We start from the raw sequence: 27,591 nt of genomic DNA, 5'->3' as shown, positions 1-27,591 counted from the left end.
TTATTTCTTCTAGATCTATCATATTTTAGCTATGCGATGTCTTCCTTTTGATCATTATGTGCATCTACCATGGTGTTAAAGGATACTGAGTAATCCTCAATGATGTTTTCAATGTGGTCAATTCTCTTCCCTAAGGCCCGCATGCTTGCCTGACATGGTCGATGACTAATATTATGTTAGCTTGCAGAGAGGGTTTAAGAGATAGGAGCCTGTCCTTGAGCAGAGTATCAGAGATGGGTTGCCCTGAGGTGGGGAAGGAGGCAATAGGGTCTCTGACAGCAGGTGTAGGGCCTGATGTGGTGGGCTGTGGCCCAGTGATTTTCATGTCTAGGGCAGTGTGTGGCCTAGCTGGTGAGGCCATGCACAGCCGTGACTTTGCCGGGCTTCTGGTGGAGGGGCTGGAAGCCCCTGATAATGACCCGCTGTTGTGTGGGTGGATGTCGGGTCCTGGATCGCTCTTGCACTGGTTTATAAATGATGGTCCTTGGGTGCTATAAGTGCTTGGTGTGGGGTTCTGGCTGCTGTGGAGGCACCATGCTGGCAGGCATGTTGCTGGAATCCCCCGGTGGATGGACAGAGCTCTCAAGGTTTGCAGCGATCTCGGAGCCCAGTCGCCACCCCCCCCCCCCCCATACAGGTAATTTTTAATGGAACCTTACTCAACAAGTAACAAAGAAATGGAGAGCCTGCATGGTCATAGTCTGCCCAATTTGAGAGCATATTCACAGGAGGATGAAATAAATAGTATTGTATAGCCACTAGGCTAGTACAAGACTGTAGTCTCTGAGGAAGGCCACTGAGTCGCTTATAAATATACAGTACATCAAGGCATAAAAGATTACCATATGGGTTACAACCCAAGCTGGGGACCTCACTCCAAGGGTTGTGGAGAGGAATACATATTGACAAATAATTTTATTACATAACTGTCTCCTTAATTCATATTGTTTATGCAAGTGGTTTTCTCTCTATGCTGCTAAAGTCTATAACAGCTTAGCATTGCTGTATGTTGTCTTTAAATGTAATTCAATTGTTGGTAAGCAATACATTCTTCTTAAAGATATGGGGCCAGATTCACAAAAGAGATACGACGGAGTATCTCAGATACTCCGTCGTATCTCAGATACTCCGTCGTATCTCAGATACTCCGTCGTATCTCTCAGAGTATCTATGCGACTGATTCATAGAATCAGTTACGCATAGATATCCCTTAGATCCGACCGGTGTAATGGACTTACACTGTCGGATCTTAGGATGCAGTACCACGGCCGCCGCTGGGGGGAGTTTACGTCGTAAACCAGCGTTGGGTATGCAAATTAGGAGTTACGGCGATCCCCAAAAGGTTTTTCCCGTCGTTACGTCGTCGCAAGTGTTAGATTTCCGTCGCAAAGATAGGGCACCTTTAATATGGTGTAAAAGTACTCCACCATGTTAAAGTATGCCCGTCTTTCCCGCGTCGCTTTTGAATTTTTTTTGAATTTTTTCTTTTTCCCGGCGTAAGTACTTTGATCATGTCGCGATTCTCAAAACATCGGCGCGTCGTAATTTTGCGCAAAGCACGTCGAGAAATTTGCGACGGGAGCATGCGCAGTACGTCCGGTTCAGGAGTGCGCCTAATTTAAATGGTACCCGCCCCATTTGAATTGGACTGCCTTGCGCCGGACGTGTTTACGATACACTGCCGCAAATTTCCAGGTAAGTGCTTTGTGGATCGGGCACTTAGACTGAAAACTTGCGGCGGTGTAACGTAAACAGTTTACGTTGCGCTGCGCCGCGGGTATGTGAATCTGGCCCTTGATTCTTTAATGTGTAACACTTTTTATTTTTCAAGAAATGTACTTTGACAATAGTAGAATTTATTAATATATTAAGTTACAGAATGTTGAGATTCTAATGACACAACTTCTTCTTTTCAGACACTTCAAAGATGAATAATGTTCCAACATCCCCGCACCTTCCACAGATGGCACATCCACATTCCTTTCCAACTATGGGGCAAATTTCAAATCCGTATGAGCAACAACCTCCGGGAAAGGAGCTTAACAAGTATGCTTCTCTGAAAGCAGTTGGTAAGTGGATGTCCTGCAGTTCTTACCCTGCTATTCTTTTAGTAATCAGCTAGCTAGCTAACTATGTGAACCCAGACATATGCAAAATGCAAGTTGTACAGATATACATTTTTTTTTTTTAACCCTTGTATATTTATTATATTTCTACATTTACATGTACATTTATGGCAATTAGGTTGGCCATACATCATTTTTTTTTTAAATATCGATGAAAATTGTGTGTGTATGCTTATATTTGATTTTTGTTATGTTATGTTCTTGTCAAGGGTTACAATTCTCGGTTTTGATACATCATTTCCTGTTCCCCTCCCCTTCATTAAAATCCTCCCCTTTTTTAGTCTATATAAATACATTTTTAATTTTGAGTCCTAATGACTGTGACAAAGCCCTGGATAGGGCGAAACGCATAGTCTGGGACTGTTTTAAAACCCCTCTTTTATTTTGGAAGACCTAAGTCAGTAATATCAAGAAAAGATTTTCATTTATAATCGCCATTTACAACTTAATTTTTTTCCTCAATGCAATTTGCACTTTGTCCACTGGAGGGCGCCTAACATTCGGCTGAACTTTTCTCTGCCTGCTTGTCAGCACGTTCCAACAGGAAGAACGTCTCTCCATGGCTGTCATCTCTGTGCTGCGCTCCTAGCAGCTGCAAACACTGAGGCTGTAGCACGTTTGGACACATACAGGAGAGTGTCCAGGAGCCCAGATGCCAGATATTAACTAGGAAGTGACATCAAACGCCATAGTGACGTCCTGGGTAATGTACTCCAATTACAATCAGCACGGTTGTTTTCTATGAATGCAGCTGGAAACAAAATTGCAAAATTTTAACCCTTGAAGCCCTGAAAGATTGTGTGTGTTTTCATGCAGGCACTGGGAACATTGTTTTGCGTTGTGCTGTATACATTTGTTTATCTTTTCTACATAAAGAACTGGTTCTTTCGAACAAACTGAGATCTACTGAATGTTATTCCTCACAAACATTATGTGGAATTAGAGTGGTAAACCTTTATGAGCGCAGAATTCCTTTTTGTTGTAACTGTATTTTGGTGGTGCTTCTAGGTACCTGGATTTCTGCAGCACGGATCGTTTACAGCCCATACGAGGGTCTTAAATATTATATTGGACTATAGTGTTAACCCATAGAGCGCCAGTGAATCTTTTTTGTATCATTTTTTTCTGCTATCTGTTTTTACTGTAAAATGCCATTTTGTGCAACAAGTAATAAAGGCCATCAATGAGAAAGGAAAAAGGAAAAAAAAAAAACTTGCTGCACTCCATTCATCATTATGCTAAGATAAATTTAAAAACAGGTTAAAATAAAACATTGAAAATTAAGCCATGCCTATTTATTCTCACTAAATATCAGAAATACTGCTTCAATACTTGAAAAGAATAATGTAGCCCAATGTGTTTTGAGACCCTATTCTTAAGTGCACTGTGCCAACCTCAAGTCCGGACACTTTCACCCACTTGCAGTCCAGGCCAATTTTGAGCTTTTAGTGCTGTTACATTTTCAGTGACAATTACTCTGGCATGCAACACTGTACTCAAATGAAATAATAAAAAAATGAGATTGAGATGGATATAGCTTTTTTAGTGGCATATTTAATCAACCCTGTTTTTTTTTTTATATATACATGAAAAAAAAAAAGTTTGAAAAAAATTTGTTATAACATTTTGCAACTAAATACTCTTTTCATAAATGTAGGCCAAAATGTAATCTGTTACATTCTTTGATAAACATTACTTCTGTGTGTGGGAAAGGTATTGCGTTCTAAAGGGGTGTTCCAGCCTGTTTTTAAGTTTATTAAAAGTCAGCAGCTACAAAAAGTGTAGCTGCTGGCTTTTAATAAAAAGGCACTTACCTGCTCCACGGTTCCAGCGATGCGTCTTCATTCCTAGTGTGGGCGCCCGGCAGTGACAGCTTTCGGCTTCACGGCCGGGCACCCACTGCGCATGCGTGAACGGCGTGGCGCCGTCCGATTGGACAGGCGCTCGCCTACAGGGCGGGGCTGCAATAAGGCGATTAAGCTATTCGCCTTACCAGCCCCTCGGCGGAAGGAGGAAGTGGGACAGGAAGTCCCACTGCTCCTGAAGCCCCCACTCCCCCCCCAAAAAATGACATGCCAAATGTGGCATGTAAGGGGGCAAGGAGTGGATTAAGCGGAAGTTCCATTTTTAGGTGAAACTCCGCTTTAAATATATGGTATACTCTATATACTATGTATGTATGTATGAGAGAGAGAGACTCCAAAAACATTACTAGCATTATTTAAAAAAAAAGAGTAAGAAGCAACATAAAAACCCAGCAAGGACAATTTACTTTAGGAATTAAAGCGTTCATCTCAAGATTAAAATGCATGTTTTTGTGGAAGTAACAGTTATACAATGAGAATAAATGTATACAGTACTACTGTAGTAAAGTGATTATATTAAAATAACATAAATAAACACATAAAAATTAGCATATAAAAATGAATCCCATTGAAAAAGTCTATACTGACGAAACATGTCTGGGCGGGGCCTGCACGGCAAATTTATGTGATCCCTATACGTACTATCACCACCAAGGGAGGTAGCTGTTCCAGCTGGGGAAGTGAGCGAGCAAGTGGAGGGTGAGATCTGCTGGGTGTTCTGTGTCCTCCGTGACCGCAATAACCTAACCTCTTACTGCAAGTCACCTTCATTAGAGAACTTTTTTGATTGAAGTGTCTGTGTGAATTTTTATAACATGTGAGTACAATGAGTGAGGATTTGTGAGCACTTTTTAATAATTTGGTTTTACATACTTCACCATTGGAAGCATTTTATTTATTTTTTCATGTGGATTTGATTGATTTGTGATCACCGTTGAAATTGTCTATCAACCTGGGTGGGTTATCAAGCTATTGTGCCGAACATGTGAATGTGAGGCATATTGTTTTGGTGAGTTTTTTTTCCTTTGGGAGTGGATTCACAAGCACATGAGGTGTGGTGGAAAGTTTGTATCAAGATTTCTTCAAGAAAGATACCATTCATTGATCAATCACTGCTTAATCGCTTGAAGATTGGTGTGATTTATGGACACTTTTATATGAATTTATTTTCTTTTCAACTTTCTTTATATGTTTATGGATCATTCACATGCACTATTAATTCACTTTCACTTAATTTGTATGTGCTAATTTGTATGTGTTTATTTATGTTATTTTAATATAATCACTTTACTAGTACTGTTTTATGAAACAGAGCGCTACTATTTTTTTCACTAAAGATTCACTATATACATTCCTATTTAAGTAGCAGCTGTAGGTAATCAAGTTTATCCTGTGCGCAGTGGTGGTTTAGAAAGTTACTAGGGGGCGTAATTAGGTTTGTTTACCAGCGTTTATTAATGAGATTAAATGGTTGACATTTATATATAAATAGCACATAGTTACATAGTAGGTGAGGTTGAAAAAAGACAAGTCCATCAAGTCCAACCTATGTGTGTGATTACCATATTTATCGCGGTATAACGCGCTCCCGCGTATACCGCGCACCCCTAAAGTTGCCCCGAATCCTGTGGAAAAAATGTTTTTTTTGTACTTACAGTTTTGGTGTCTTGCGCGGCTACCATCGGCGGCCTCGTCGGGTCCGGCGTCTGTCTGCGGCTTCGGGTGTCCTCTTCGTCGGGTCCGGCGTCCGTCTGCGGCTTCGGGTGTCCTCTTCGTCGGGTCCGGCGTCCTTCTGCGGCGTCCTCCCCGCTCATTTCCCGCGCTAAGTTTGAATACTGCGCCGACATATACAGAGCGAAGTACACTCGTGTATTGTCGGCAATGCTCGGCTACCCGCGCTGACGTCCTGTACAGCGCGGGAGGAGCCGAGACTGCCCGACAATACACGAGTGTACTGCACTCGGTATATGTCGGCGCAGTATTCAAACTCGGCGCGGGAAATCGGGTATCGGCGTATACCGCGCACCCACGATTTTGCCCTGATTTTCAGGGCAAAAAAGTGCGCGGTATACGCTGATAAATATGGTATATGTCAGTATTACCTTGTATATCCCTGTATGTTGTGGTCGTTTAGGTGCTTGTCTAAGGCCGTGTACAGACGACCAAACATGTACGATGAAACCGGTCCGCCGGACCGTTTTCACCGTACATGTCTGCCTGGGGATTTCTGTATGGTGGCTGTACTCACCATCATACAGAAATCCGCGCGTAAACAATACGCGGGGCGTGGCCGCGCCGTCGCTGCGACGATGACGCGACGACGTGAGTGGCCCTGCCAGTTCAATGCTTCCACGCATGCGTCAAAGTCATTCGACGCATGCGAGGGATGGCGGGCGCTCGGACATGTACGGTATGTTTTGACAAATTTTGTATTTCCGAATTTTCGAATTTCCGAAAATTTTCGAATTTCCGAAAATTTTCGAATTTCCGAAAATTTTCGAATTTTTCAATTTCCGAATTTTCGGACTTCCGAAATTTCGAGTTTCCGAATTGTTTTATTCCCGAATTTCGGAATTTTTATTTTCCGAATTTTCGGTTTTTTTATTTTAAAAATCCCGAATTTTAGAAATTTCAAATTTTTCATTTTTTATTTTCGATTTTTCCAATTTTAGAAATTTCGAATTTTTCATTTTTTTTTTATTTTCAAATTTTTCATTTTCGATTTTCAAAATTTCGAATTTTCGAATTTTTCATTTTCAAATTTCGAATTTTTCAATTTTCGAATTTTCGTTTTTTTTCGAATTTTCAAATTTCCGAATTTTCAATTTCGAATTTTCGTTTTTTTACATTTCCGAATTTTCAATTTGGAATTTTCGGGGGTTTTTTTTCGAAATTTCCAATTTTTCATTTTTTATTTTCGAATATTTCAATTTTAGAAATTTCAAATTTTTCTTTTTTTTTTTAATTTTCGAATTTTTAATTTTCGATTTTTCAAATTTCGATTTTTTTAATTTTCGAATTTTCGAAATTTCGAATTTTCGAAATTTCGAATTTTCGAATTTCGAATTTTCGAAATTTCGAATTTTTAAATTTTCGAATTTTCTATTTATTTATTTTTCGAATTTACGAATTTCTAATTTTCGAAATTTCGAATTTATGAATTTTCGAAATTCCGAATTTTCGAAATTCCGAATTTTCGAAATTCCGAATTTTCGAATTTTCGAAATTCCGAATTTTCGAATTTTTCGAAATTTAGAATTTTCGAATTTTTCATTTTCTAGTTTTTCATTTTCGAAATTTTTCATTTTCGAATTTTTGAAATTTTTCATTTTCGAATTTTCGAAATTTTTCATTTTCGAATTTTCGAAATTTTTCATTTTCGAATTTTCGAAATTTCAAATTTTTCATTTTAGAATTTTTCATTTTCGAAATTTCGATTTTTGGAATTTTTCATTTTCGAAATTTCGATTTTTGAAAAATTCGAAAATTCGAAAATTAAAAAAATCTGAATTTTCGAATTTTCGAAATTGTGGAGTTTCCGAAATTGTGGAATTTTCGTTTTTTTTTAATTTTCGAATTTCCGAAATTTCGAATTAACATTTTTTCATACTTCCGAATTTTTTCATTTCCGAAATTTTACGAATTTTTTGAATTTCCGAAAATTATTTTTTTAATTTTCGTTTCATTCGTTTTTTTCGGAAATTTCGTTTTTTCGTTTTATTAGTTTTTTGCTTTTTCGGAAATCCGAAAATTCGGAATTCCGAATTTCTGAATTCCGAATTTTCGAATTTCCACAATTTACGAATTTACGAAAAAAGCAAAAAAACGAATAAAACGAAAAAAAAAATGTTTTTTTAATTTTCCCGAATTTACGAAAAAAAAAAAAAAAACGAATGAAACAAAAACGCCATTTTTTTTTTATTTTCCCGAATTTCCGAAAAAAAAAAAAAAAAACGAAAATAACAAACGAAAAAAATGATTTTTTTGGCAGTGCACATGTCTATCGCCCACTAGTGGGGCGCTTTTAACCGGCTGAAGAAAGGGTTAATAGCGCCTGTGTTATGGTGTTGCTTAACTGCTTTGCAGGGGCTTCAATGGGCAGGGCAGTGTGGGAGCGGTGTATACACCGCTCCCACACCATCCCAAAGATGCTGTTTGCAAGACTTTTTTCCCATGCTGCAAACACATCGCCCCATCGCACTGGGGGGGGCTTGAGAGGCACTTTACAGGTGCTCATTTTAGCGCTTAAATGCCTGAAAAGCTCCCCAGTGTGAAAGGGGTCTTAGAACAAAGAAATTATCCAGTGTAATGATAAGTAAGAAATTGACAATACTGTGTGATATTCACAATAAAATAAAAAGATTCAAGTAATAACACGCAACATTAAAATTTTTAAAGAATTGCATAAATTGGCAAAAAAACAGAATCGGCTGTTGAAAGCACCATACTAATGATCTGAAAATCGTCAGATTGTTCGGACAAAATGTTACTTCTGATTTTTGTATCGTGTGTACGGGGCTTAACACTCTTAGACCCTTTTTTTTTCCGTTGAGGGATGAAAAACGGACATCAGTGCATCTCAATGGAAAAATGGATGATACTCCATTTACCGTATGTTTCGGACCATAAGACGCACTTTTTTCCTCCAAAAATGTAGGAGAAAATGTCTCTGCGTCATATGGAGCGAATATAAATTAGGCCCCACCCCCCGCCACTGCTGGTCTCGCCCCCCCTGCCGCCATACATCATGAGAAGTAAGTGAGGGGTGCAGAAATAAGTTCCTGTCTGTGGAAAACCCATCCACCTGCTCCTCTCCTCTCTCCTCTGTTTGCAGCTCCGTCCTCTGCTCTCTGTCACTGTGTGCAGACAGTACAGCTGATGGCTCGCGAAGTGCAGCTATCCTACATGGAGAGGATCCAATCCTAAAGCTGCTCTATCCAACTCCACCTCCAGCATGCCTGCAGCCTGTCCCGACTGAGCAGCTTCACAGATCCCTTCTCTAGCCCCTCCCTGCTTGTGTGTTCTGTCTGTGAAGGAGGTGAGCGGGAAAATTACAAAGAAGCAGCTGACAAACATGGATATACTACTGAATGAGCCAGAGAGCCCCTAGGATTCTCTCTCTCTCTCTCTCTCTCTCTCTCTCTCTCTCTCTCTCTTTTTCTCTCTCTCTCTCTCACTCTCTTTCTCTCTCTCTCTCTCTTCTCTCTCTCTTTCTCTCTCTCTCCTTTTCTCTCTCTTTCTTTCTCTCTCTCTCGTTTTCCCTATCCCTTCCTCCTCCTCTTTTCGAAAATCACCCTTTGCAGGGATAATGAAGTTGGCTCTCATTTCCAGGAGCACATATTCAGGGCACAATCTCTCCTTACTTCTTTTTGCATGTTTCCAACCTTTTCCTTCACTCTTCATCACTGAGGAGTAGCACAGTTTTACATTGAAATCTTTAAAACAATGCATTTCACTGTGCTGTACAGAGTACACTGATCAATGATATATCATTTCTCTTCCTGCATGCAGCCAGTGACCATCTTTGCAGCAAAGTGGACTGTATTTTTAATTAACTTAAATGTTACTCATTAATGGCAATGTTCAGGCTGCATTAATGGCACAGGTCAGATTGCATTAATGTGCATTTCATGGGCACTGGTAAATATTTTAGTACACCATTTGGTTCTGATTTTTTTTCCTTGTTTTCCACCTCCAAAACCTAGGTGCGTCTTATGGTGCGAAAAATACAGTACATCCCCCCTGTCAACATCTGTTTTTTTTTTAACGGATCAAAATTATTTTTTTCTTTCGTTAAAATAACGGATCGTCTGTTTTTTGCATTGGTAGTGGATGTAAAAAAAATTTGGGGGAGAAACAGATGAGCAGCTGATGAAAGACTGATAAAAAACTGATGAGTAGCTAATGAAAAACTGATAAATACTTCATCCGTTTTGACATAACTGAACTGATGAAACGAACAGTCCGCATGTGTAAAAGGGGTCTAAGTGCAAGAAACTGGTGTATCAAGAAACTTTCAGCCTTTAATGTGATCCCAATCCACAAATTCAGCAAACCTACTTACAAGACATAATTGACCCCTAATTAAAGGATAAGTTCACCTTTTCTAACATGTTACATATTATACTAGGAGTGCAACTAACGAATGTTTTCATAATCGATTAGTCGGTCGATTATTGTTTAAATTAATCGATTAATCGGATAATGGCCTTAAAATAAAAATAACATTTACATTTTTTTTTTGGGCTAATTTGTTGTTGGGCAGATTACAAAACACAAATTGCCGCAAAAACACATTACATGCTTTTCTGCAGCTTCTCCATTGAAGTATATTGAACCAAAAAAAAAAAAAATGGCACCATTTTGTGTTAAAAAGTGCTTGCCCTTTCCAAATACGCAGCAGCTGAAAAAAAATCATGGATGTGAACGTGTCCCATAGGAAAACATGTAAATGAACTGTAGGCGTGAACCCAGGCCTGAGATGTTTAGTAACATAATGAGGTTAAAAAAAACAAAAATAAGTAAAAAAAAGAGCAAATAATCGTTACTGTAAGGGGTTAATTTTTTTACTGTGGGACAGTGAAAGTAATATTTACAGTAGCTATTTGCTTTTTTGTACTATAAAGAGCTAATTTTAGTTGTTTTAACCCCATTATGTTACTGGCCGATTAATCGATTATGAAAATTGTAATCAATTAATTTCGATTAGTTGTCGATTAATCGATTAGTTGTTTCGGCCCTATATTATACTCATATTCAGGATGTAACATGTTAGTGCTGCAGCTGCCCCCACCCAACCATGTCACTCATTCACAGTATTATGTGAATGGGAAACTACAACTACTCACAGCCTTTGCAGATGTCGGGTTGTAGTTCTCAATGAACTACCAAGGTGTTGTTGAGTACTAAAAGTTCCTGTCAGAGTGTAACTGAATGCTCATATGAGGTACACGCACACAGCTTACACACAGTCTGTAAGAGCCCTGCATAGTGCCCACAATCTGCTGTTTGTGGGTGCAATGCTTTGCAAGGCTCCCAATAAAAGAAATGATAAATGCACATTTTTTTTTTGCAAAAAGATGTACATTTATTATTTTTATTTTTTAAGTGAACATATCTTTTAATGAGTGGACAAACAAGCTGAGATAAATGTATGGATCAGGCACTGAGGAAATAGGAAAAACCTCCTCTCAGAAAAAGACAATGGCCCAGATTCAAGAAGCTATTGCGCCCGCGCAACCATAGGTTGCGCGGTGCAATAGCTGTTTTGCTCCCGCGTAGCGAATGCCCCTGATTCAGGAACATCGCTACGCGGACTGCAGCCTAGGATATGACAGGCATAAGCAGGGCCGGACTGGCCTACCGGGATACCGGGAAAATTCCCGGTAGGCCGCCTGCTGTCAGTCAAATTTATCAGGTCAGCTGTGGGCCGCGGCCGCCATCGCGGCCGCACTTTACAATTGTACCCCTGCGTGCTATATGATTAGCTGCAGCTTAGCCACTCCAGTGTGATGTCTATAAGCAGCGGCGGGCCGGCCGCCGGCGGGTTGCGGCCGCCATGCTCGCCGCTTCACTGACACTTTCCTTCCCGCGCCGCTGTGTGAAGTGACTGGAGCGATCATGCTGATGGAGGGAGGGGAGGAGCCGAGCAGGAGAACCGAACGTCCCATCGTCCCGTGCGGCATCAGCACCGCCCACTATGTCACCCAGTCCCTGTCACCCAGTCTCTGTCACCCAGCCTCTGTCACCCAGTCTCTGTCACCCAGCCTCTGTCACCCAGTCCCTGTCACCCAGCCTCTGTCACCCAGCCTCTGTCACCCAGTCCCTGTCACCCAGCCTCTGTCACCCAGCCTCTGTCACCCAGTCCCTGTCACCCAGCCTCTGTCACCCAGCCTCTGTCACCCAGTCCCTGTCACCCAGCCTCTGTCACCCAGCCTCTGTCACCCAGTCCCTGTCACCCAGCCTCTGTCACCCAGCCTCTGTCACCCAGTCCCTGTCACCCAGTCTCTGTCACCCAGCCTCTGTCACCCAGTCCCTGTCACCCAGCCTCTGTCACCCAGCCTCTGTCACCCAGTCCCTGTCACCCAGCCTCTGTCACCCAGCCTCTGTCACCCAGTCCCTGTCACCCAGCCTCTGTCACCCAGCCTCTGTCACCCAGCCTCTGTCACCCAGTCCCTGTCACCCAGCCTCTGTCACCCAGCCCCTGTCACCCAGCCCCTGTCACCCAGCCCCTGTCACCCAGTCCCTGTCACCCAGCCTCTGTCACCCAGCCTCTGTCACCCAGTCCCTGTCACCCAGCCTCTGTCACCCAGTCCCTGTCACCCAGCCTCTGTCACCCAGCCTCTGTCACCCAGTCCCTGTCACCCAGCCTCTGTCACCCAGTCCCTGTCACCCAGTCCCTGTCACCCAGCCTCTGTCACCCAGCCTCTGTCACCCAGCCTCTGTCACCCAGTCCCTCTGTCACCCAGTCCCTCTGTCACCCAGCCTCTGTCACCCAGTCCCTGTCACCCAGCCTCTGTCACCCAGCCTCCGTCACCCAGCCTCTGACACCCAGCCTCTGTCACCCAGCCCCTGTCACCCAGTCCCTGTCACCCAGCCTCTGTCACCCAGTCCCTCTGTCACCCAGCCTCTGTCACCCAGCCTCTGTCACCCAGCCTCTGTCACCCAGTCCCTGTCACCCAGCCTCTGTCACCCAGTCCCTGTCACCCAGCCTCTGTCACCCAGCCTCTGTCACCCAGCCCCTGTCACCCAGTCCCTGTCACCCAGCCTCTGTCACCCAGTCCCTCTGTCACCCAGCCTCTGTCACCCAGCCTCTGTCACCCAGCCTCTGTCACCCAGCCTCCGTCACCCAGCCTCTGACACCCAGCCTCTGTCACCCAGCCTCTGTCACCTAGTCCCCTGCTGTCACCCAGCCTCTGTCACCCAGTCCCCTGCTGTCACCCAGTCCCCTGCTGTCACCCAGTCCTCTGTCACCCAGTCCCCTGCTGTCACCCAGTCCTCTGTCACCCAGTCCTTTGTCACCCAGTCCTCTGTCACCCAGCCTGCTGTCACCCAGTCCCCTGCTGTCACCCAGCCTCTGTCACCCAGTCCCTGTCACCCAGTCCCTGTCACCCAGTCCCTCTGTCACCCAGCCTCTGTCACCCAGTCCCTGTCACCCAGCCTCTGTCACCCAGCCTCTGTCACCCAGTCCCTGTCACCCAGCCTCTGTCACCCAGCCTCTGTCACCCAGTCCCTGTCACCCAGCCTCTGTCACCCAGTCCCCTGCTGTCACCCAGTCCCCTGCTGTCACCCAGTCCCCTGCTGTCACCCAGTCCTCTGTCACCCAGTCCTCTGTCACCCAGTCCTCTGTCACCCAGTCCCCTGCTGTCACCCAGTCCTCTGTCACCCAGTCCTTTGTCACCCAGTCCTCTGTCACCCAGCCTGCTGTCACCCAGTCCTCTGTCACCCAGCCCTCTGTCACCCAGTCCCCTGCTGTCACCCAGCCTGCTGTCACCCAGTCCCCTGCTGTCGATAAGTCCTCTGTCACCCAGTCCCCTTGCTGTCGCCCAGTCCTCTGCTGTCAGCCAGTCCCCCTGCTGTCGCCCAGTCCCCCTGCTGTCGCCCAGTCCCCCTGCTGTCGCCCAGTCCTCCTGCTGTCACCCAGTCCAAGTCCCCCCTCTGTCACCCAGTCCCCTGCTGTCACCCAGCCTGCTGTCACCCAGTCCTCTGTCACCCAGTCCTCTGTAACCCAGTCCCCTGCTGTCGCCAAGTCCTCTGTCACCCAGTCCCCTTGCTGTCGCCCAGTCCTCTGCTGTCGCCCAGTCCCCCTGCTGTCGCCCAGTCCCCCTGCTGTCACCCAGTCCAAATGACAAGTGACACGCTGAATCTGGTGACAAGTGGCAAGTGACATTTCCGAGTGTCTCCGATGGTCTCCGGCGCCTCCCACCTCTGGCCACATGCGGTATTGCATGCAATTGAAGTCAATGCGGAACAAATTATTTTCGTTTCCATTAACTTCAATGCGGAAACTCACTTTGATATGTGAGCACTTTGTATTACGAGCATTCTCCTGGAACGGATTATGCTCGTAATCCGAGGTTCCACTGTGTAACATTATATAATCTCCCTAGCCCTATGTGCTTTCATATCTGTCTTATCTTTATATAATACACTCTTTAAATGTTTCTTTAAAATGTATGGTTTTCCTTTTTATGAACAAAAAAATAATGACGTTATGATGTTGGGCTGGTATAATAATGCTATGGGGCTGGTATGAAATGTTTTCCAGGGCTGGTTTTTACTCCCAGTCTGGCCCTGGGCATAAGCCTCCTTATGCCTTCATATCTCAGGCTGCATTCTTGCGTTGTCCGCTAGGGGGCGCGGCCATTGTGATCGGCGTATAGTATGCAAATTGCATACTACCACCGATTCACAAAAGTTGCGCGGGCCCTGCGCACGCAAGGTACGGAGTTTCCGTACGGCGACTTTAGCGCAAGGTTGCTCCTGCTATAGCAGGGGCAGCCAATGCTAAAGTATAGCCGCCCTTCCCGCTCGTGAAATTTAAATTTCACGTCGTTTACGTAAGTGATTCGTGAATGGCGCTGGACGCCATTCACGTTCACTTAGAAGCAAATGACGTCCTTGCGACGTCATTTGCCGCAATGCACGTCGGGAAAGTTTCCCGACGGAGCATGCGCTGTTCGTTCGGCGCGGGAGCGCGCCTAATTTAAATGATTCCCGCCCCCGGCGGGATCATTTACATTAGGCGCCCTTACGCAGGGCTAATTAGCATAGCCCCCGCGCAATTTACGGAGCTACTGCTCCGTGAATCGCGGGCAAATCGAAATATTTGCGTGGGCACAGAGAAAAATCTTTGCTCTTTGCCCACGCAAATATTGCGCGGATCTACCTGAATCTGGGCCAATATGGTAAAAAGATAAAACAAGAAAGGAAGCAACTTCCATAGTTTGAATAAAAACTGTCTATTAAAAATAAAGATAAAATGTGTGCAGTCAACATTGTGAATAAATAGGTACTGCTTACTGTATCTCACTATGTCTATCTATTAATGACCAATCATATTGATTGATTTTACTTGTAAAATATTATTTTGGTAATAGAGATTATTTGCAATATTTTGTTTATAAGTCCTTTATTGGTACTGCTAAAGTCCGCCATATCAGTTCTACCTTATTTTAATGTATCTCAGTATGTATGTAAAAGGCTCCAATCTGCTCCTTCACTACCATTTGTCACCTATGCCAGGTCACCTCAGCTTCCCCACTGTCTGGCTGCTATATTGCACTTAGAGACCAAGGGGGTAATCCACAAAGATCCGGCGTAACTTAATTTTTTCCATTTAAGTTACACTGCCTTAAAATTTCTACCTAAGTGCCCGATCCACAAAGCACTTACCTAGAAATTTTGGGCTGTGTAACTTAAATTCCGCCGGCGCAAGGCGTTCCTATTTTCATGGGGGCGATTCCTATTTAAATTAGGCGCGCTCCCGCGCCGGCCGTACTGCGCATGCTCGTGACGTCATTTTCCCGACCTGCATAGCGCAAAATTACGTTACGCCGAGCTTTGTGGATTGCGACAGGTCAATAAAGTTGCGTCGGGAAAAAAAAAAGATACGGCGCGAAAAAAAAAATTCAAAATTAAAAAAAAATCGCGTCGCTGGATAGAAAGGTCTGTTTTTACAAGGTGTAAACAGTTTACACTTTGTAAAAGCAGCCCTAATTTTGCGTTTGCAAACTAAAACTTACGGAGAAAAAACGAAGCTGAAAAGCTTTGTGGATCTCCGTAAGTGCTAATTTGCATACCCGAGGCGGCATTTCGTCACAAAATGCCCCCAGCGGCGGATGCGGTACTGCATCCTAAGATCCGGCAGTGTAAGTCCCTTACACATGCTGGATCTTCTGCCTAACTATGGAAAACTGATTCTGTGGATCAGTTCCATAGTTAGGAACAGGGATACGACGGCGTAACAGCAGTTACGCCGTCGTATCCCTTTTGTGGATTTGGCCCATTGTTTATGATTAAGCGGGATTTGCATAATTTTCGCACTATTCTCCCTGGTACAATAATTATATTTTCCGCACCTTTCATGGCTCTCATCTGCCCAGAGGAGAGTCATGGAAAAGATGAGAAAGAGAGTTAATAAGGCCCTTGAGAAATTCATGCCGCAGATAGGTGGGTTTTCATATCAGCATAAAGATCTTGAAGGGGGTTTTCTGTTCCCATGCGTTCCCGCAGGACTTGAGCCCTGATATATATATATATATATATATATATATAGTCAAAAGTATTAGTATGCCTGCCTTTACACACACATAACTTTTAATGGCATCCCAGTCTTAGTCCGTAGGGTTCAATATTGAGTTGGCCCCGCCCTTTGCAGCTATAACAGCTTCAACTCTTATGGGAAGGCCGTCCACAAGGTTTAGGAGTGTGTATATAGGAATGTTTGACCATTCTTCCAGAAGCGCATTTGTGAGATCAGGCACTGATGTTGGACGAGAAGGCCTGGCTTGCAGTCTCCACTCTAATTCATCCCAAAGGTGTTCTATCGGGTTGAGGTCAGGACTCCGTGCAGGTCAGTCAAGTTCCTTCACCCCAAACTCGCTCATCCTTGTCTTTATGGACCTTGCTTTGTGCACTGGTCCAAATAATATGGTGTGTGGTTGTTTTCCAGGGGTTGGGCTTGGCCCCTTAGTTCCAGTGAAAAGAACTCTTAAGGTGTCAGCATACCAAGACATTTTGGACAATTTCATGCTCCCAACTTTGTGGGAACAGTTTGGGGGACGGCACCTTCCTGTTTCAACATGACTGCACACCTGTGCACAAAGCAAGGTCCATAAAGACATGGACTTAGCAGGGTGGTCGAAAATAAACTTCAAAAGCAATAATTCACATTATAAGCACGACTAAAACATATACAATTAAGTGTAACAATCTAAAAAATTTAAATTCCAAAGTGCTATAATGGTGTGAAGCTCCCAACTAAAAAGTTGTTGCACTTGAAGGTAATTTGTATTGCAATTATCTGTAGAGGGGTTTCCACCATCTCTGCAAAGGCAGCACTGGTAGGCACTGATTGGCAGCGTTGATGGACACTAATTGGTAGCACTGATGTGCACTGATATGTGGCACTGATAGGCAGCATTGATTGGCACTGATAGGCGGCACTGATGGGCACTGATATGCATCACTGATGGGCTCTGATTTATTGCACTTATGTACACTGACTGGCATCACTGGGCACTGACTGGCATCACTGATGGGCACTCATATGCAGCACTAATCGGCACTCATATGCAGCACTGATGGGCTCTGATTGGCAGCACTGATGGGCTCTGATTGACAGAATTGGCTGGCACTGACAGCATTGGTTGGCACTGATTTACAGCTTTGGTTGGCACTGATAGGCAGCACTGGTTGGCACTGATGAGCAGCACTGGCAGAGTGGCAGTTATAGGCTGCATTGGTTGGCACTGAAAAGCAGCACTGGCATTGATAGGTAGCACTAGTTGGTACTGATAGGCAGCACTGGTTGGCACTGATAGACAGCACTGGTTGGCACTGATAGGCAGAACTGGTTGGCACGGATAGGCAGCATTGGTTGGCACGGATAGGCAACACTGGCACTGATTGGCAGCATTGGTTGGCATGGATAGGCAGCATTGGTTGGCAGTGCACTGATTGGCAGCATTGGTTGGCACTGGTTGGCACTGATAGGCAGAATTGGTTGGCACTGATAAGCAACACTGGCACTGATGGGCAGTACAGGTTGGCACTGATAGGCAGTACTGGTTGGCACTGATTGGCAGCACTGGTTGGCACGGATAGGCAGAACTGGTTGGTGCAGGTAGGCAGAACTGGTTGGCACAGATAGGCAGAACTGGTTGGCACGGATAGGCAGCATTGGTTGGCACGGATAGGCAGCATTGGTTGGCACGGATAGGCAGCTTTGGTTGGCAGTGCACTGAATGGCAGCATTGGTTGGCACTGGTTGGCACGGATAGGCAGAACTGGTTGGCACAGATAGGCATCATTGGTTGGCACGGATAGGCAGCATTGGTTGGCACGGATAGGCAGCTTTGGTTGGCAGTGCACTGATTGGCAGAATTGGTTGGCACTGATAAGCAACACTGGCACGTATAGGCAGCATTGATTGGCACAGATAGGGGAGAGGGGGAGTTTCACGTTCAGGATATTGTGAAAATTGCCAGAGCTGTTCAGTGTAAGAAGCTGTCAGATAATGACACTACAGGCAGGAAGAGACACCAGCTGTTAAGTCAGCGGTGATGTAGAGGATGGGCGGGACTGAACAGTTATTAAACACCAGCCAATGGGATGGGTCTGGGCGGGCCGCTACATTTCTCTGGCTCCGCCCCCTCTCTGAAGCAGCGAATCATTGGCTGGTGTTGATGGTGCTTGGTCCCGCCCACCCCCGACATCGCGGCTGAGTTGTGATGACTTACAAATCAGCCACGATGTCGGGGGTGGGCGGGACCAAGCGCCATCAACACCAGCCAATGAATGAGCTGCTTCACAGAGCGGGCGGAGCCACATAAATGTAGTGGCCCACCCAGACCTATCCCATTGGCTGATGTTTGATGGCTGTTTAGTCCCGCCCACGCCCGACATCATTTTGACAGCTGGTGACTTTCCCTGCATGTAATGTCATTATCTGACAGCTTCATACGTTGAAAAGCTCTGGCAATTCTCACGATCTGCTGCCTGTGAAACTGTTTCACAGGCAGCGGAGGCCACACACTCTCATGGATGCAGCATTTCTGGGGAGATCTCTGGAGACAGCACGGGGTGATTAGGGTGTGCCCAGGCACACCCTGCACACCCCGTGCTCACACCTATGGCTACTGGCCTGTCCTGCATCCAGCGTTCTTTCAGAACGCACATTCAGTGCTGCTGGAGGCTTTGTAACCGATCACAGTGTGTGCCTCTCCACCGATTTGGTCGATCGACTGACCTTCATAAAAATGAATCAGGCTTGGATTACCACCAAGCTACCAAGCACCTGATGCTGATGTAACTGAATAATTTTTTTAAACAGGGGCATGTTATTACAATTTTTGATGCAATACTTTGCAGCGGGCTCATTCCTGCGCTCCAACTAGAGTATCTGTGAGGGTTGCAGTGTTGTGGCACCAGCACCAGTGCCTAAGGCCTAATTTTTCTGCTCCTGTAACAGGGGCATGTAATTACAATTCTTGATCTAATATTTCACAGCAGGGCCCATTCCTGCGCCCACCAAGAGTAACTGTGAGGGCTTACAGTGTTGTGGCACCAGCACCACCACCAACAAAGGCCCAATTTTTTTGCCCCTGTTCAACAGGGGCATGTAATTACAATTCTTGATCTAATATTTCACAGCAGGGCCCATTCCTGTGCCCACCAAGAGTAACTATGAGGACTTACAGTGTTGTGGCGCCAGCACCAAAGGCCCAATTTTTCTACCACTGTTCAACAATGGTATGTAATTGCAATTCTTGATATAATAGTTTACAACAGGTCATTCCAGCGCCCACCAAAACTAACTGTGAGGGCTTACAGTGTTGTGGCAACACCAGCACCTAGGGCCCAAATTTCTGCAGAGTATATACGGCAGGCCTCTAATTTCAAACATCCAACTTACAAACGACTCCTACTTGCAAACGGAAGGACAACAGGTGAGAGGAAATCTACCCCTGGGAAGGGAAATTCTCTTCTGTAAGAGGTGTCCACTGATGCTTTATCACCAATCCTTGTTTCACAATTTTTTTTTTTTTTTTCAAAAAATCATTTGTTATTGGGACAGAAAGTGAATTGCAATCTTCTGAACAGATGCGCACAGACAGCAAAACAAATGTTACAGGGGTGATAACCCTTCTCTATGTTTTTAGAAAAGCTTAAAAAGTGATTTTTTTGGCTGGAGCTACACTTTAAAAAAGTACCAGTTCAAAATTACAAACAGATTCTACTTAACAACAAACCTACAGTCCCTGTCTTGTTTGCACCACCTGTATACTGCTGTTCAAAGTATATAGGGCCAAAGGGGCTGGTAATGACCTGGGGGGAGGGGGGCAGGGAAACCCATGCTATTTTTCTCAATGATTTTCATCCATATTGCAGGGACCAGACATTACATTAAAGCCGCAAGCAGTTTTATATGACTTTTTTCTTATAGTAATCTCATTTTGTGCAGGGACAGTTCTAAACATGTGCCACTTCACCGGCATACTATAGATACCCAGCAGGTACGATATTTAAAGGAATGTTTCAATTTTTTTTATTTTTACTTTAAGCATCATTAAAATCATTGCTCCAGATAAAAAAAAGTTTTTAAAACTTTTTTTCCATTGATACATGTTCCCTGGGGCAAGACCCGGGTTTTCAAACCCGTTTATGACAATAACTTGCATATTAGCCTTTAAAATGAGCACTTTTGAATTCGAACGTTCGAGTCCCATAGACTTCAAAGGAGTTCTAAAAGTTTGCGCGAACGTTCGGTCTGTTCGAAGGTTTTGGTGCGAACCGAACGGGAGGGTGTTCGCCTCATCCCTATTAGGAGGAATAAAATGCCTGTCTGAGTGTTTCCAGCCCGCATATATAAGTTGCTTAAGTAATGGGTACATAGGGAAAGCATGTGAACCCTGAGGCGGCTTTAGAGAACCCAAAAAGGGAACTTCGGCCATCTCTGCTAGGGAAAACTTGTATCCCGAATTGACCGACTCCGTAAGTGATTGATCTAGCAATATTTGGGATTGCAAGACTGAGAAGGGTTCTTCTGAGGCTGAACCCCCCAAAAAGGAGCCGTATTCCGTCTCTACCTGGTCCCCCTAGAGTGACTCAATATCTTCTGCCCATTCCTGCTCCCCTGAGGGACCTGGAGCAGGAGAGGGGGACATGTTGCACTTTTTTCCAGCCTGTGAGGAAGCAAACAGCCAGGTATCTTCCCTTCAAACCAGCAAGTGCTGCAGCTAAAACGTCCTTAGTGATGTATGCAGAGGCTGGAATGTTGGAAGTAGCTACAATGCCTGACACAAACAATGGCTCAGCCTGTTCAGCCATTTCAGGTCTTTCAGGGGAGGATGATACTTTGAAGCGAGACTAGGATTCTCAGACCCTGACAGCAGCGCCCTTGCGCTCCTCCTTACTGTTTTTACATTCCCTCTTCGGGAATACATAGTCCTAAGCACAAAGCAGAGGTACTAGTAAAACGCATCTGCTGCTGAGTTTTTGTCAAGCAATGCTTTATATGCTGCTATCAGTGCTCAGGCTGATGCTGAGTAGATGTGCCTATTGCTTACATGCCCAGATATGCTGCTGTGTCTCTCCCTCTGTCAGACTCACTACAAAGTGAGTGTTTTAAAGGCAGATGCCTTGCATATGCGACGTGTATATACTGTGCGTCGGGCCTCGCTTAGCCATGCCCCCCCCCCCCGTGACGTAGCAGGCCTCCCCTCCTTTTCTTTAATTTTTCTTAAAAAAATAGCCTTTCCTGCACACGCGTGACAATCCCCAGGATGGGACCGGAGGGGGGGGATTTGGATCAGGGGGGAGAGAGCCCACACCAGGACGCCCGGCGCTCAGCAGGCGGGGGTCCCCTGAATCCCTTATTGAAAGACTGACAGGAGTGGAGTGAATCTAATCTGTCCACAAGTAATGCTGACACTGAACCTGGAGAAGCATGGTATGTTGATACTAGGAATGTTTAGGTATGCACCCTATAGTGGTAAAAAAAACAGTCGTGACAACATCTTTACTCACACAAGAAGTCCAAAAATAAAATGTAAGCGTCTTCTTACACTTACCAGTCCCCGCCGTAGAGCTGTTGGAATATCACAGACAGACCCAACCTTCACCCATTACCACGAGCCGTGTCATAACAGATTTTCAAGGACTGGATCCTCTCTGTATAGAGTCTCACTGCCTTGGACCTATATAGCACTTTGCCAGAGCAAGTCTTTGGTTTGTTGTTATGACCAAGGTTGCTGGAGTTGCTGGAGAGTCCAGCTCTCAAGGAAGAAGCATTATAGGCATCAACCTCGTTCTTTTATCACAAGGCCCAAGTACCATCCACTTTAGCCTATTTGGCATTTTGAATGGACCCGTCTGCATAGCCCCACTCATCCTGTAAAAGGATCTTCCTGCGGAGCTCTCTTAGCACTTCTTAACTGTGACCAACGTCTTAGACACTGGCGAGAAAACTGAGGTACTTCCTGTATGGGGAGAGGTTATATAGAGGGGAACTTCCTGTCTTTGATTATGCCAGTGTCCAATCACCTGAAGGTAGCCTATAACCCACATAGTAATTACTATGGCTCCTCTGTGTCCCGTGATGTACGAAAAAGAAATAGACATTACTATTTTTTAACATTTGGGTCTGGTGAACCAGCCTCAAACCTAAATCAGGTACATTCTGCTCATCTCTACTGGGGGGACATATTTTCTTTTGTTTGGGGAGCCCATCTCAAACTAAATGCTAGTACATTTGGCTCATCCATTCCCTACTGGTAGGGACATATTTCCTTTAGTTTACATAAACTGGGCTACATTTCAACATATATAGTACTGTTGTAATTCTGCAGGGACAGTTTACCATTATTTTTTTTCTTGTATACATGATTGTATGCACTTTTTGTTTATTTTTGATAATTTTACAAAAGTATTTTATGTAACCTGTATCTTCAGTACCATTAAGTTACTGATACAATTTATGGAACAGTGTGTAAGGGGAAATTCATTTTTTTGCCATCAAAATTAACGTAACTTTGCACCACATGTTACTCAGCTGCATGTATTAACAATTTCATGTAAAATGTTAACTATCCTTGGACTACTAAAAGATAAATTGTTGCTTATAGGATTGGATAGTACCATTAATATCCAAAGATGCATTTGTAATAAAATACCGTTTTCCATTAAAACGGATATATCTGAAAAGGTCAAGTGACTAGTAGTTATATATAATTGTTATTCAAGAACATGTTCCACTAAGTGCTGCAATATACTGTGTTATTGTAATGCGTTTCAAGATTTTATGCTGTACATATCTTGTAATAAACAAGGCAATATCACATGATGCATAAACCCTGCAAGTTTTTGTCTCTATTTGTGAATTCCTTTGTAAATGCATTTTACCTTTTGGATATCTTATAAAGGTTCATTTGCACAGAATACAATATAGTAAAATGAGCATTAATGTTATAGCCTGCACTAAAAAAAGTCAAATTTAGTGCATATAGTAACCACTTTCTAACTGCCCTATAGCACTTTTACTGCTACAGGGTAGCAGCTGTGGGCAGGATCACGTACTGTATATATACATGATTCTACATTTCCACCTGTAGGGGGCATGCGTGCACCTGCAGCGAGCTGCTATTGCTGTGATAACTCACAGCAGAAGCTGATCAGCGGGACTTGATGTCCTCGGGCACTTTGTTCGTAAAACACGGAGTGTAAACAAGGCATATCTCAGTTCTGAAAGGGGGAAGGGACGATTCTGTTTCTCTGATCAGAATCGGTCTCTTCCCCTAGTGAAAGCAGCACACTGTGTACACAAAAACACTGGCTAGCCACACTGTTAACCCTTTTAACGCCCTATAGATTTAACCTTTTCCCAGCCGGTGTCATTAGTACAGTGATGTACTAATGACAAATATCAAATTGTGTAATATCTAATAATGTAAAAATCCTTGTTTACTTGTGTGGCACTACCCCCTGCAGGAGCTGCTGGAGAAAGAAGTATCTCCCACCCTGCACAGCCAGGCACACATAGTTTTCCACAGCACTCTGGAGTCAAACAGTCCTTGCAGTTTTGTTTTTGTATTTTAGTAGGGGTATTGAACTTCAATGGGGTTTAGGGTATTATGGGATGCCCACTTGATCAAAGTAGTACAACACTTCAGGGACACAACTGTCTACAGTTCGTATATACACTTCTCCTCTACCTCCAGCACAAATCTTGCTGGTAGAACTACATCTCCCAGGAGCGAATACAGACTAATAGCTGTCCTCCTGTGCCCAGCTGTCCTCCTGTGGCTACTGATCGCTGCATCACCTCTTTGGGAACTGCCAGCCCACCTGGCTGCAGCTGCCCCTTTCACTAGCCTCCCGGCTATTACTCAACAGTCCTCCCAGATTGACTCTACATCCATCCCAGACTGATCTCCTTAGTCCTCCCAGGCATGCCTCTCAGTACTCTGGACTGTAACACTTACCAGCCCACCTGGCTGTCTTTCTTCCTGGTGATTTGCCTGGCAGTGTTCTCCTGCTGTCCTCCACGTTGCTCCCGTGCTTCTGGTCAGGGCACCTCTGTGTGCTATGAAGAAGGTCCCTTCCACACCCAAACCAAGGCTCAGACAAGGGGGCTACTTTCAAGGACCACTGACAGCCTAACACTTCATTTACAGCTTCCACACAAACTCCACTGCCCCAGCTGGCTGACCCTGATTATTTGAGGGGGTCCTGCCTCCTGCCTACCCATCTGTTGGGGATTGGTCAGGGTCCTCAGAATACTCCAGGAATCTCCTCCTCACCTCCACTCCCATTCTTCTGGAATCTTCTGCAAGTTTCCAGAAGTAGGGGGGGTGGTCTCTGAGATGCTGCCTGTGAGTCGTACATCCCTCCCTGAGTCTCTCAAACCCTGACCCAGAAAAACACACAGGCTTGGCTGCCAGCCAAGCCTAAACAATTTACCCACTCTAGCACACTAGAGGGTGCTACATTTATTTTATCTACACACACATGGATAATTAATGAATCTTCGCACATTTTAGTGTATGAGCATTCTCTTTAGGACATCATCCTTATACTGTATGTTATTTTTTTTTCATATCAATATTCATTGTAAGGTTTTAGCTTGATTGTGCTTATTCACTGTTTTTTAATTTTGGTTATTTTAAAGTGACTTGCCACGGGTAACGGCACATGTTCTACAGTCACTGAGTTGCAGGTTAATTACAATTGTCTGCCCCAGGATTGATTGGAGTAACTGGGTAGTGGGGGGCAGTAATACTGACAATCCCGGACAGTTGCTATTTGCAACAGCACTTGTAAAAGCTAATTTGCAGGCAAACACAGTCTTTTCCCATAGAGAATCCTCTAGGTAACCGAACAAGCAAAGTCTCGCCTTTTTCTGCGTTGCTAGGGGTGACGGCCAGCAGGTTACAGAAAAAAAGAAAAAAGGAGGGCGCACCGACCTAGTGCATTACCACATAAAAGCAATAGTCTTGCTCACAAAAGGAGCTTGGATAAATGCTTCTCTAGCAGTCAGACTGGTCTATTGGCACCTGTCAGCAGGACCCCGATGATAACGAGGATGAGATGATACCCCAACGGCGGAATGGCTGACACGTTTCTGGGGCACACCCCTTTCTTCAGAGCCTAGATGGTCTGTTATCATAATGGACCATCTAGGCTCTGAAGAAAGGGGTGCGCCCCAGAAATGCGTCAGCCATTCCGCCGTTGGGGCATCATCTGATCCTCGTTATCATCAGGTCCTGCTGGCAGGTGCCAAGAGACCAGTCTGACTGCTAGATGAGCGTTTATTCAAGTTCCTTTTGTAAGACTATTGCTTTTATTATATATAATAAAACCTTTTTGTGGTAATGCACTAGGTCAATGCGCCCTCCTTTTCTAGACCTTGCCTTAGTATTGGACTACACTACCCGTGTTTAGCGAAAACACCAGAGCGCAGGAGAATTTTGTTTTATTGGCCAGCAGGTTAGCCATGAAGGTGGATCTCGGTGGGACCTCCAAATGTAGTAATGGCCCCCGCGGGGTTGCTACGTGTTACAGCATTCACACATTTCACCCTGCTGCCAGACATCCATTAGACACACTTCTCAGTCGATGAACAGTATCTTGCTTGTTTTTGTTTTTATTAATGGATTGAACCTGGTTGGGGAAAAGAGACATGAGATGCCCATAAGATAAATTTTACTTTGTAGAAAACAAGTAACTGCGTCACACTTCTCAACAGAACAAGATGGCTGACCCTAAACTTTTACCTCAGAACACTTCTTCCAGCACACTTCCTCCAGCACACTACTTCACTGTCCAACTTTAGTACTCCTGTCACACCATCAGCACATGACTAGGCCTCACTCTAAGTCCCAGTGTCTTTACTTGATAGCCCTTTGTAGGCTGGGGCCTGCAGTACCCCTTTGTGGTAGCTATTGATTCACTTGAGAAGAATAAAATTAGATGGGCTACTTATCCCAGCAAGTTCGACTTGCAAATCCTACCCGCCCTCCTGGCTGCAGCAACTTGACACATCTCCCACAGTCTCTCCCTCTGGCTCTACATCCAGCTCCCCTGGCATTTCTCATCCAGAGCTTTCCACTGTGCTTTCCACTCACCGACACTTATCCTGGATCTTTCCTGAATGACATTTCCCCCGGACGTGCTGACCAACTGTTGGGGGTCTAGCTCTGCCAACAATGTATTACATTTAATCTCCCTGCAGGTCCCCTGGCCTGTAGGAAAGAGAATGGTAGCTTAGTATAGTAGTTGTGCATTTCTGCTTCTATTTAATCCATCTCTTGAACCAGATGGGTTGACAAATCTTTAATCAACAGAATGTAAGGCCTCGTACACACGACCGAACATGTCTGCTGAAACTGGTCCGCGGACCAGTTTCCGCGGACATGTTCGGTCGTGTGTAGGGCCGACCGGACCGGATTCCCGGCCTAGCGGACAGGTTTCCAGCGGACCAATGTTTCTTAGCATGCTAAGAAACATGTCCGCTGGAACCATGTCCGTTGGACATGTCCGATTGTCAGTACGACGCATGCGTGGAAGCATTTAAAATTCTGGGGTCGCGTACGTCGCCGCGTCATCGTCGCCGCCACGTCGCTGCAATGTCACCGCGTATCCTGTCCGCGGGGAATTTGGTCTGATGGTGTGTACAGCCATCAGACCAAATGATCCCAGCGGACATGTCCGATAAAAACGGTCCGCGGACCGTTTTCATTGGACATGTTGGGTCATCTGTACGAGGCCTTAGAGGACAATCCAATTATTTTCAAGACCTTGGCAAGAAACCAGCCAGTCTTGTCACTATAATAGAACCCTCTTTTAACCACTTACCCCCCGGACCATATTGCTGCCCAAAGACCAGAGTACTTTTTGCGATTCGGGACTGCGTTGCTTTAACAGACAATTGCGCGGTCGTGCGACGTGGCTCCCAAACAAAATTGGCGTCCTTTTTTTCCCACAAATAGAGCTTTCTTTTGGTGGTATTTGATCACCTCTGCGTTTTTTATTTTTTGCGCTATAAACAAAAATAGAACGACAATTTTGAAAAAAATGAATATTTTTTACTTTTTGCTGTAATAAATATCCCCCAAAAATATATAAAAAAACATTTTTTTTCCTCAGTTTAGGCCGATACGTATTCTTCTACATATTTTTCGTAAAAAAAAATCGCAATAAGCGTTTATTGATTGGTTTGCGCAAAAGTTATAGCGTTTACAAAATAGGGGGTATTTTTATGGCATTTTTATTAATATTTTTTTTTACTAGTAATGGCGGCGATCAGCGATTTTTTTTTCGGTATTGCGACATTATGGCGGACACTTCGGACATTTTTGACACATTTTTGGGACCATTGG

The 27,591-nt window shown here is 44.5% G+C and overlaps 1 protein-coding gene across 1 annotated transcript in view; it reads left to right on the top strand.

Annotated features, from left to right (window-relative positions):
* Positions 1–1,914: 1,914 nt before the first annotated feature.
* LOC120943561 (protein shisa-9-like) overlaps positions 1,915–27,591 on the top strand; it is a 68,935-nt gene continuing 43,258 nt past the window's right edge. Inside the window, exon 1 of the mRNA XM_040356932.1 lies at positions 1,915–2,069. Within this exon, the coding sequence (XP_040212866.1) occupies positions 1,928–2,069 (142 nt within the window). The 5' untranslated portion in view covers positions 1,915–1,927. The remainder of the gene's footprint in view (positions 2,070–27,591) is intronic.

Source organism: Rana temporaria, chromosome 6 (assembly GCF_905171775.1).
Source record: "Rana temporaria chromosome 6, aRanTem1.1, whole genome shotgun sequence".
Taxonomy (NCBI): domain Eukaryota; kingdom Metazoa; phylum Chordata; class Amphibia; order Anura; family Ranidae; genus Rana; species Rana temporaria.
This window is presented reverse-complemented; position numbering and strand designations above follow the sequence as displayed.